Raw genomic sequence first — 12,716 nt, 5'->3', positions numbered from 1 at the left:
GGACGGAGGGGATGGGATGAGAGTGGAAAAAGATATTTCTGGAGGACTATGTTATTTGCCTAGATTGGAAAGGGACAAGGTGATCCTAGATTATAGAGAGCCTTGATTGTAGTCAGTGGAGTTCGGATTATACTTGGTTTTCATTAGATGGTGTGTAGTTCAACTCCCTTATTTTACAGATGAGGAAACTGTCCTACACAGGAAAAACATCATAGAAATAATAAGTGACAGAGAAAGCATTTGAAATCAGGACCTCTGATTTCAAATCCAGTGCCCTCTTGATGAGTAGTAGGTGGGCTTCATACACTTCTGGGTTTTGACTAGAATAATGTTATACCAGATAATCTGAGGAAACAGTCTGGAGTGTGAAAGATCTTTTAGGGGACTATTACATTAATCCAGCCAGGTACTAATATAGACCTTTACTAGGGTGATAGCAGTAGGAATAGAAAATAAGTATACATGCTAGAGTTGGTTTAACAGAGAAATTTAAAAAAACAACCCATTGTAATAAATAAAGCTGTGATAATGAGTGAGCTTACCTGGGGGAGAATATACAAAGACAGAATGGGAGAGGGTAGGAGATGAAAACTAGCAGTCATTTAATTTGTGGGATCAATAGGATGACATTGAACCAACAAAGGAGACACAGAAGAAGTAGACAGGTTAATGGAGAATTGAAAAGAGCTGCACTTCAGAAGCCAAAAGAGGAGAGAACCCCAGAAGGAGGGACTGGTCACATCAGTGTTATATGGTGTGAGGAAGTCTCAGCGAGTTTGAGGCCTGAAAAAATTCAGGTTTTGTGATTAGGAGAACATCATCAAACTTTGAGGATTTATGGAGACTAGATGAATGTGACATTAAATGATTTAGACTGTTAAGTTAAACTGAGAATTAAAATACATTGAGCTTTCTGCAATTCCAGAGCATGATTTTATATTATAAACTACATGTTTCTTTTTCAGTGCTATTATTTCCCAACGTCTTGGGGACTTTTCTCTTCCTAAAATGTATAAATATTTGCAGTCTAATAATAAAAGTACTCGTAAACACCTCACCACAGTTGTTAATGAGGTTGAACTGCTAAGTATGACAGTAAATTGAAAACAATGATAGCTTGAAAGTCAAGTTGAACACAGTATTTTTAAGTTTTTTTTTTCATGTTGTGGTTATTTATCCTAGATCTTTTCATGTTTATGCCATATTTATACCAATTCAGTTACAAGGAGAGTTATTCAAGAGCAGAGAAAAAGAAAAATGAATTAAATTTTTGACCCACTAATTCTTTTGTGTTGTGTATCATCTTTAGGTGGTTGCCCCATATCAAACTTTATTGAACCCTTTGAGTAAATTGAATGTTTTGAATAATCTCCATTCCCATTTTATATTGGTGGATAATGGCACCGTTGGAAAGTATGGTGCAGAAGTGAGATTGAGACGAGAACTGGAGAAAACCATCAATCAACAAAGAATTCATGCTAGTAAGTCAGTTCATAATTTATAGAGTTCATTCCTTGCAGTATCAAATGTTAGCAGCCCAACCACTCAAATTGCATAGAGAATTTTATCCACTTGTACTTGGAATATAGCTGAAAATATTATGGATATCAATAGAAAAGGATTTATTCAGGCATTCATTTTACATATGTGAATATGAGGATAGATATTTAAATTTATACATTATTAAATTCAGAAACAAATCAAATATATAGGGTAAGGAAAATGGGTGTTATATTTGCTGTTGGTTTTGCACTACCTTTTGTGAAAGAATTTAGTTGAATTATCGCTTCAGTTAATAACTGAACTTTGCTTTTTCTTAATTTTTTTAAAAAAGGAATTGGTCAAGGTGTGCCTGTGGTGGCTCTCATTTTTGAAGGTGGACCCAATGTTATCCTTACAGTATTGGAATATCTTCAAGAAAGTCCACCTGTCCCAGTGGTGGTTTGTGAAGGTACAGGTCGAGCTGCAGACATACTGGCTCATGTTCATAAACAAACAGAAGAAGGCGGGTAAGAGAAACTTTTGCGGGTGGGGGGAGGTGGCATTAATTTAAGGATTTATGGAGAGATTTTTATTTTTGGGGGGGGGGGGGGCCTAGGCAATGGGGCTAAGTGACTTGCCCAGGATCATACCGCTAGTAAGTGTGTGTCTGAGGCCGGATTTAAACTCAGGTCCTCCTGAATCCAGGGCCAGTGCTCTATCCACTGCGCCACCTTGCTGCCCCAAGAGATTTTTTTTTAAAGAGAAAATTGGATTAATTTTTGTGTTGTTAAAAGCTTAAAAACATGAGTGCTTTTGGGGGTACTGTTACATCATAATATATGTTGATTTTGCAAAATATTAGGAAATAGTTTCAACTTGTATCTTTCAAAAATGTCTATAGTAGAGGAAAGTCACTAAGTATGGATTCTTTCCCCTGATCCCCCTCGACAAAAATTCAACCAGCCTGTAAAATAACATGTTAGTATAGCATCTGAAAATGTGTCTTGAATGATATCTGACTGTGTGCCATCTTAAAGCACATGGCTACATAGAAGGAGAATTTAGTAGTTACTGAAATCTTTGGCCATCTTTGTTTTAGAAATCTCCCTGATGCAGCAGAACCTGACATCATTTCAACTATCAAAAAGACATTCAATTTTGGCCAGAGTGAGGCTGTTCACTTATTTCAAACATTGATGGAATGCATGAAAAAGAAAGAACTTGTAAGTGGATTTCAGCAGGGAAAGCTTTTTATTTCCATTAAAACTCATTCTGAATCAGAGGGATAATAATTTATGAAATAAGAGCTCTAACTTCTGATTATCGTGTTTAGATGTTTAGTTGAATCTGTGATTTCATCCATGTTACTACATCCTCTATTGATCAAAATCCCTCCTCCCCTTTCTATCTTGTATGTCTTTCTGTAAATTCTACATAGAACATCAATTCCCTAAAAGCATTCTTTTGTTATTTAATTAATTGATTGGTTTTAACTAACTTGGGAGTATCAGTGTATCACTCAGGTTATCTAACTTTCTTGTGTCTTATAGTAAGTATATAATCAGTCCACCTCCTTTACTGGTAATATATTTCCTAGAGGAAGTCTTAACATTTCTTGTAAAAAGAAAAATTCATCTTGGATGTTGCTTGTAATTTGTTTCTTCTTAAATCAAGATATTTTTAGTCCATGATTCACAACCGTGTAACCAAATGAAGTAGCTCGATATCTGTCTTCAAGTCAGGAGGACCTGAGTTTAAGTTTTATTTCTGACACAAAACTGACTATAATCCTGGGTAAATCACTTAACATCTCAGTGATCCAGAAAGCTCTCTAAGAGCATAAGTGACAAAGCAAGTGCCAGTCTATGTTGTGATAGATGCCATTTCATTACCAGGAGGCTCCTATGACAATTAAGTCCCAAGTCTAGGTCCCCTCCCTTTCTTCTCCTACCTCCTTCCCCAACACTTCACAAACCCTGTCCCCACAAAATGAAGCTTTTCTCACTGAAAGTTTTAATATAATTTTATAATAATAATAATTTAATAATATAATAATATAATTTTTCCAAATGCAGTCCAACCCAATCACTTTATTTCTTTCCAATTCTGGTTCCAGCTCATTGTCTTTTCTGTAGCACCCATTCAGGCTGTCTCTGTATCTGTCTTTCTGTCTAAATTATAGACATAGGAACTAAACCCAGTAAGCTGCATGTCCTGAAGCATGTAATAATCTGATCAGAGTGCATTTTTTCCATGAACAAGAATATCTAGAGAATCTTGTCATAGGGAGTCCTTCTGTTTGGTATTTGTGTAGACCAGCCTCCATGACACTGTTGAATACTTTATTTAAACCAGCTCAGCTGCTTTTTTAAAATCAGTAAACAGAAACAGAAGTATCCTATTATCTCTCTTTCTCTTCGTTGTGAGATTTGTCAAGATATGATCCATGCCGAGTCTATTCTCAGAGAGAAGGCAAGCCTTCATCACTCTTGTTTGAACTATTTCAGTAGTCTTTATATTGGACTCCTTGCCTCAAGTCTTCTCCTTTTCTAATCCTTTAATTCTCCACACTGCTGCCAAAGTGAATTTCCTAAAATATTCCCCTGTCATACTCTCCTTAATAAACTCCATTGCTTCCTGTTACCTCTAGGATCAGATATAAAATCCTCTATTTGGCATTTAAAACTCTTTACCTTCTCCTTCCTGTCCTTTACAGTGTTTTAATAAAGTATTCCTTCCATCATCCATAGATTGGCCAACTTGTCTACTTAGCGTTCCTCACATACAGTGCTTTATCTCCTTTCTCCATGCCTTTACACTTTCTGTCCTCCTTGCTCTCCCTCAGTACCTCCAACTTCTAGATTCTGTGTTTTCCTGTAAGACTTTAACTAAAACACCACATCCTCCAAGAAGACTTTACCTATCCCCACAACTACTAGGGCCTTCCCCTCAAAAACTACCTTTCATTTACTCTTTACTTAATTTGTTGGTACTGTGTCTCTGTTAAGCAAAGACAAACATCTTTGTTAAAATATTTGTAGACTTTTCCATTCTTTGGAATCTTACTCTCTGAGATGTTGGGTTTTTTTTTTATTCATTTTGAACTTAAACACAAGACCAAAAACCCCCCAAAACATTTCCATGTATACAGCACAACATAAAAAGAAGACAGTATAAAACCATGAATTTCCATTTTGCACCATTACTTTTTTTGAAAAACTATGTAATAAATACTACATATCGTTTTCAAAGCTATCCTGCTTTTCTGTGCTTTCTTCTAAGTTTTCTTTTGTTCTCTGCTGCTTACTTTTTTTCCTCCCTCTCTCTCTCTATCCCTCTTCCTCCTTCCCTCCTTCCCCACCCCATCCTAGAGAAGGCTACCATTAGACACAAATGTGTGTGTTTAAAAAAACATACTATGCGTACTTTTATTTATTAGATTTTTCTTCCTAGATCCTTTGTAATTGATTTGAGTATTTATAATACTCAAAATAACTTAGTCATTCAAAGCTGTTCTTAGAATAATAGTGTTGTTAATGTTAAATTGTTTTTCCATGCAACTGGGAAATAAGATACACAGGCAATGGGGTATAGAAATCTATCCTGCCCTACAGGAAAATAGAAAGGGGAAGGAGGTAAGAGAAGGGGTGGGGTGACAGAAGGGAGGGTAGATTAGGGGAAAGGGTATTCAGAATGCATGTCTTCTTGGGATGGGGGGTAAGGGGAGATAGGGAGAAAATTTGGAACTCAAAATCTTGTGGAAGTGAATGTTGAAAACTAAAAATAAATTTAAGTAATTAAAAAAAAGAATAATAGTGTTGTTGCTATGTACAAAGTTCTCTTGGTTCTGTTCATTTCGCTATTTATTCATGCCAGTCTTTCTGAAATCAACCAGCTCATCATTTCTTATAGCATAGTAGTATTCCATCATGATCATATACCACAACTTGTTTAGCCAGTCCCCAATTGATGGGCATCCCCTCAGTTTCTAGTTCTTTGCCACCACAGAGATTTTAGAACATATAAGGTCTTTTCCTTTTTCCCTGATCACCTTGGAAAACAAACCTAACAGTGGTGTTGCTGGGCCAAAGTTTTATAGTTCTTTGGACATAATTCCAGATTACTCTCCAAAATGATTGGATCAGTTCACAGTTCCACTGACATGTATTAATGTCCCAATTTTTCCACATCCCCTCCAGCATTTGTCATTTCCCCCTTCTATCATTTTAACCAATCTGATAGGTATGAGATATCTCAAAGTTGTTTTAATTTGCATTTCTCTGATCAGTGGATTAGAGCATTTTTTCATGTGACTATATATAAAGTTTTGATTTCTTCATCAAAAAATTGCCTGTTCATATTCTTTTGACCATTTATCAATTGGGGAATGACTCATATTCTTATAAATTAGACAGAGTTCTCTATATATTTGAGATATGAGACCTTTATCCAAGAAACTGTCTATAAAATTTTCCCCCCAATTTTCTGCTTTCCTTTTCATCTTGGCTACATTGATTTTATTTGTACAAACCCTTTTTAATTTAATGTGAATAAAATCCATTTTGCATCTTACAATGCTCTATCATTTTTAAAATTTTTAAAAATTTTTTAATTTTTTAAAAAATTTATTTTTAGTATTCAACATTTACTTCCACAAGATTTTGAGTTCCAAATTTTCACCTCATCTCGCCCCTCCCCCCACCCCAAGATGGCATGCATTCTGAATACCCCTTCCCCTAGTCTGCCTTCCCTTCTATATCTCGTCCCCTTCTCTTATCCCCTTTCTCTTCTGTTTTCCTGTAGGGCAGGGTAGATTTCTGTACCCCATTTTCTGTATTTCTTACTTCCCAGTTGCATGTGAAAACATTTTTTTTAAACATGTGTTTTTAAAACTTTGGGTTCCAAATTTTCTCCTTTCCTTCCTCCCCACCCACCTTCATGGAAAAGGCAAGCAGCTCAATATAGGTTATACATATGCAGTTATGCAAAACACTTCCATAGTAAACATGCTGTGAAAAACTAACTAACTCTATTTCCCTTAATCCTATCCTGCCCATTTATTCTATTCTTTCTTTTGACCCTGTCCCTCCTCAGAATTATTTGCTTCTGATTACCCCCTTTCCCAGTCTTCCCTACTCTCTTGTCCCCTTCCCCCCCCTATTTTCCTGTAGGGTAAGACAGATTTCCATACCCAATTGAGTGTGTATGTTATTCTCTCCTTAAGTCAAATCCTATGAGAATAAGTCTATCATTTTTTCATAAATCATTCTCCTACCCATAATTGATAGGTTATATGTTCCATGTTCTTCTAATATCTTCATGATGTCTCCCTTTATATCTAGGTCATGTATCCATTTTGACCTTATATTTGTAAATGGTGTAAAATATTGGTCTGTGCTCAGTTTCTGCCAGGCTGCTTTCCAGCAGTTTTTACCAAATAATGAATTCTTATTCCAAAAGCTTGTCTCTACATTTGTCAAACACAAGATTACTATTACTATAACCATTTGTTACTGTGTGTTCTATGTCTACTCTTTGCTGCTGATACACCTTTCTGTATCATAGCCAGTACCAGATAGTTTTGATAATTACTACAATATAATATAATTTAAGATCTGGTACTGCTTAACTGCCTTCCTTTACTTTTTTTTTTTCATTCTTTTGATGTTCTTGATTTTTTTTTGTTTTTCCAAATGAATTTTGTTACAATTATGTTCATATAATTCCTGGGTTTGTTTTGGTAGGTGTACTCCCAGGTTTTTATACTGTCTGTACTTATTTTAAATGGAGTATCTCTTCTTGCAGGGTTTTGTTGTTGAGATATAGAAAATTGTGTTTATATTACAATCCTTCCAGTACAGTGTAAAGCTTCTTGAAAGAAAGGACTTTCATTTGCATCTGTTAATAAATATATTGAATTGAATTGAAATCTTGTTCATTCAACAAACATTTATTAAACGCCAGGCACTATGCTAAAAACAATCTTTGCTGTCAAGCAGCTGACAGTTTAATAGTAAGAGGGGAGGCCACTTGAAGGACAAAAAGATATGTGCAAACAAAATGTATAATAAATTGGAGTAAAGAGAACCGCTTCTTGTAGAAGATGAGGTTTTAGCTGGATTTTAAGGAAGTCAGGGAAGTCAGGAGGCAGAGATGAAGACAGAGAAAATTCCAGGCATAGAGGTCCATCACTGAAAATACCTGGGATTGGGAGATTATGTTGTATGAGGAGCAATGGTACCAGCATCACTATACCAACGAATATATGGGTGTGAGTAATGTGTAAGAAGAATAGACAGTTAGGAAAAGGTAAATTCATGAAGGGCTTTGAATGTCAAACAAAAGATTTTACATTTGTTCCTAGAGGTGTTCGGGAGCTAGTAGATAATTGACTAGAGAATTGACATGGTTAGACCTACACTTCAAGGAAAATCAGTTGGAAAGGTGTCAAAGGTGAGAGAGGTAGAACTGACAAGCCTTAGTAAATGATTAACTAGGGGAGATGAGAGAGAGTGTGGAGTTGAAGATGTCACTTAGGTTGTGAAACCTGGGTGCCCAGAGTGATAATGGTACCCTCAACAGTAATAGGCAGATTCAGAAGAGGGGAGGTTTTGAGGGGAAAGACCATGAGTTCAGTTTTGAGTTTAAGGTCTCTATAGGACATCCAGTTCAAGATGTCCCAGTAGGGGGTGTCGGAGATGCTCACATAGTGAGTCACATGGATAAACCCTAGATGGTTTAAATGGTTAACACTATTGCCATCATTGAGAATAGATCATTATGCAATAACTTGGCAGATCTTTTAGCTTCCTTCTGATTATATCCACTTCTGGCTTCAGGAGGACCCCTGCAGGATCCTTTTTCCCTCAGCTCCTTTGTTGTTTAATAAGATCATCCTACGCATATTCTTCAATCAACTTCCTCTTTATACAAATGAACTTATGCCATAATCTTGTATTACCCTTGGTTGGCATGTCTTTTGCTCAGCAAGATTAAGTGATTTCTGGGCAGCTAGGTGTTCTAGTGGAAAGAGTGCCAGACCTGAAGTCAGGAAGATATCTTCCTGAGTTCAAATGTGGCCTCAGACACGTAGTAGCTGTGTGACCCTGGGCAAGTCACTTAACTCTGTTTGCCTCAGCTCCTCATCTATATAATGAACTGAAGAAGGAAATGGCAAACCACTGCAGTATCTTTGCCAAGAAAACTCCAAATGGCTTCACAAAGAGTCAGACACACCTGAAATGACTGAACAACAATTAAGTGATTTCTACATGAAATAGATTCTTAAATCTTTTAACTTTATTATCACATATTTATGCCCAGTAAGAGGTTATGTTTTCTGGCATGTTGTTTTCTTTTGTGGAGGTTAAATTCCCATAAGAGATTGTGAAAATATGTCAGTTATTGTTAATGGTTCTATATGGCAAGGAAAGGTAACAAGCAGCTGATCAGAATCAGTTGATTCTGGGTGAATTTGTATAAAGTATAGTCCTTATCATTCTCTCATAAATGTGCAGTTTTTAAGACTGTAAAAGGTGTGAAATGAAATGTTATGAATAATAAGAAGAATGTACTTTATGTAGAAAAAGTAATTGGGTAAAAGCTTTGACTCAGACTTTAAATCAGATCCACTTGCTTCAGCTGTTGTTAAATCTGGCTAAACAACCTGACTCCAGCATACCTTTCTTGCCTTCTTTCTTACTACTTCCCTTTACCTACTCCATATTTCAGACAAATTTGATGGCCTTTGATCATCTTGTCTTATTTTACTTTCTCCCTATCTCCTGTGACTTTGGTTACACTTTCACCTCTGCCTATAGAAGAGAGTTTTTTACTTGCCCAGCCCCCATCTTTTGAGATCTCTCTGTTTCATCAAGGCTCAACTTCCTCTTTTAATCATATCCTGTCTTCCTCAGGTGAAGGTGATCCATTGATCCTCAAATTTCTCATCACACTTCCTCTGAACTTCTCTCTTGCATAGTTATTCTTTTTTTAAAAAAATTAATTTATTTTGATTTATCAGCAATCACTTCCATAAGCTTTTGAGTTTTAAATTTTTCTTCACCTCCTTCCCCATCTCCCTCCCCAACATAGCTTGCAGTCTGATATAGGCTGTACATATAAGTTCCTATTAAACATATTTTCACATTAGTGATATTGTAAAGAAGAATCAGAACTAATAGGAACCATCAGAAAAAGGAAATAAAACAAAACAGAAGAAAAAAATAGCAAATGGTATGCTTCGATCTGCATTCAAACGCCATAGCTTTTTCTTTGAATATGGATAGCATTTTCCATCATGAGAACTTTGGAGTTGTCTTAGATCTTGCATTGCTGAGAAGGGCTAAGTCCATCATTATTAGTCATTGCACAACATGGCTGTTACTGTGTACACCGTTCTCCTGGTTCTGCTCACTTCACTCAGCATCAGTTGATACAAGTCTTTCCAGGTTTTTCTGAAGTCAGCCTGTTCATCATTTCTTATAGCACAGTAGTATTGCATTATATTCATATACCACAGCTTGTTCAGCCATTTCCCCAATTGCTGGGCATTCCCTCAATTTCCAATTCTTAGCCACCATAAAAAGAGCTGTTATAAATATTTAAATATATTTATGTTTATATATACTTATATTCATAAATACATAGATATTTATAAATATATAAATTAGATATATAATAAAACAATAAATATAACAATATATAAAACAATATATAATTTTATATAATTAATAATTATTGTAAAATACATTATACATTATGATATAAAATATAATATAAAACAATAAGATGCATAATAAGAAATTAATAGAATAGATAAAATAATAAATATATATAAACTATATATTTATAAATATAAAGTCAAAATGGATTCATAATTTAGATATAAAGGCTGATACTATAAGCAGATTGGGAGAGCAAGGAATAGTTTTCCTGTCAGATTTATGGAGAACAGAAGAATTCGTGACCAAACAGGAGATAGAGAACATTATGAAATGCAAAATGTATAATTTTGATTACATTAAATTGAAAAGGTTTTGCACAAAGCCAATGCAACCAAGATTAGGAGGGAAGTAGAAAAGTGGGAAAGAGTTTTTATAACCAGTGTCTCTGATAAGGGCCCCATTTCTAAAATATATAGAGAATAAGTCAAATTTATAAGAATATAAGTCATTCTCCAGTTGATAAATGGTCAAAGGATATGAACAGGCAGTTCTCAGATGAAGAAATGAAAGCCATCTATAGTCATGGAAAAATGCTCTAAATCACTACTGATTAGAGAAATGCAAATCAAACCAACTCTAAGGCACTGCATCACACCTATCAGATTGGCCAACATGACAAAACAAGAAAATGATAAATGTTGGAGAAGATGTGGGAAAATGGGAACACTAATGCATTGTTGATAGATTTGTGGACTTACCCAACTATTCTGGAGAGCAATTTGGAACTATGCCCAAAGGATATAAAAATGTGTACCCCCTTTGACTCAGCAATAGCACTTTTAGGGCTGCATCCCAAAGAGATCATAAAAAATGGGAAAAGGACTCACATGTACAAAAATGTTTATTGCATAGTTATTCTTGTAGCATAGTTATTTATGTGTGAATGTTCCTCTTGTTGTCTCTCCCCCTCCCCCCCACCCGGAACTAAATTGTTAGCTTCTTGAGAAAGAGCTTGTCTTTATGATATGTTTGAATCCTCAGCATCTAGCATAGTTCCCTGAATGTAGAGCTTTAATAAATGTTGAATTGAAAGACAGTTGGTTTTATGGGTCAGTTTCAGTTCACCAAGTAATAATTCCTTTTTTCATGTGCACTACTGGCAGCGACTACATGGAACCCAAGTTAAAATTGTCTCATTAGGTCATTATTGCCACTCTAATATGTTTTTGTATATAAAGTTTTTATTAATATTTTCTGTTTTTTATATTACATAGTATCCAGTGTATCCTTTCCTCTTATCTTCTCTCTAAGAGCTATCCCATATGATAAATAATATTTTTTATACAATTTGTAATACTTAACCTCCCACCTCCATGAAGAGATTGGTGAGTAGGTGGGGCATCTTCTTATATCTCTTCATTTGAGTTCCACATGATCATTATAATTTTGTTTCATTTACTTTTGTTTTTTTGTCATTCTTTATGTTTACATTGTTGTAGTTACTGTGTATATGTGTTTACTGTGCATCAGTTAATAGAGATCTTTACTGTGCTTTTCTGTATTACACATAATTTCTTCTAACATGATAATATATCATTGCATTCGTGTACTCCAGTTTCTTTAGCTGCATAATGGACATCTACTTTGTTTCCAAATCTTAGCTATACCAAAAAAGTGCTGCTATACATATTTTGGAGTATATAGGGACTTTTTTTTTTTTTTGAAGTCTCTTAACTCTAGTTTCTCCAGAAATTTGTTCAGTTCATATTTTCCCTTTTGTTTATCTTTTGATTAGATTTATCCAAAATTGATGGAGGGATATTGAAATTTCCTGTCACTTTTGTATTAACTTTCTATATTGTCCTGAAGCTCAGATGCTTCCTTTATGATTTTGGATGCTAAGGCATTTGATGCATTCAGATTTATTACTGATATTAGTTTGTTTGTTTGTGGTTCCTTTCAGCATAACATGATTTTCTTGTTTTTCCCTTTTAATTTTTTGAATGTTTATTACTGCTTTCTCTGATAGCATGATAGCAGTTCTCATTTTGAGGATTTACTCGATACATAATAAATTTTTTTCTATCCCCATATTTTAATTTTGTTTTATTTTGTTTATTTTATCTTTGCTTTTTAAATAAATTTCTTGTAAGGAAAAGATTGTAGGATTTTGTTTTCTTATCCAGTCTGTCACTTATTTTTTTTTTATTGGGACTGTTTAATCCATTTACATTTAAAGTTATGCCCTTGCTCCCATCTCCCCCTTTCACATCCCCTCACATGTTATAATGTAGTTCCGCAAAAGAAGCATTTACCTGTAGAAAAGATGTCTTGTTATTCATAATGCCTTCTATCTGTCTCTTCAGTTTTACCTTTACCAAATTTCTGCCTTCATCCTTGTCTCTGTGTATTCATTTAGAAAGAAGTCTTTTGGGGCAGCTAGGTGGCACAGTGGATAGAGCACCAACCCTGAAGTCAGGAGGACCTGAGTTCAAATCCGGCCTCACCCCAAACACTTGACACTTACTAGTTGTGTGACCCAGGGCAAGTCACTTAACCCCAAATGCC

General features: G+C 35.2%; 1 protein-coding gene across 2 annotated transcripts in view; it reads left to right on the top strand.

Annotated features, from left to right (window-relative positions):
* The window catches only part of TRPM7 (transient receptor potential cation channel subfamily M member 7), a 135,860-nt gene that overhangs the window by 50,282 nt on the left and 72,862 nt on the right, over positions 1-12,716 (top strand). For both annotated transcript variants that reach the window (XM_027840771.1, XM_027840770.1), the window contains exons 7-9: positions 1,310-1,481; positions 1,835-2,009; positions 2,582-2,705. In XM_027840771.1, coding sequence (XP_027696572.1) covers positions 1,310-1,481; positions 1,835-2,009; positions 2,582-2,705 — 471 coding nt within the window. The remainder of the gene's footprint in view (positions 1-1,309; positions 1,482-1,834; positions 2,010-2,581; positions 2,706-12,716) is intronic.

Source organism: Vombatus ursinus, unplaced genomic scaffold (assembly GCF_900497805.2).
Source record: "Vombatus ursinus unplaced genomic scaffold, bare-nosed wombat genome assembly UNPS02014848.1, whole genome shotgun sequence".
Lineage (NCBI taxonomy): Eukaryota > Metazoa > Chordata > Mammalia > Diprotodontia > Vombatidae > Vombatus > Vombatus ursinus.
Note: the sequence above shows the minus strand (reverse complement) of the source record. Positions and strands in the feature narration are given on the sequence as shown.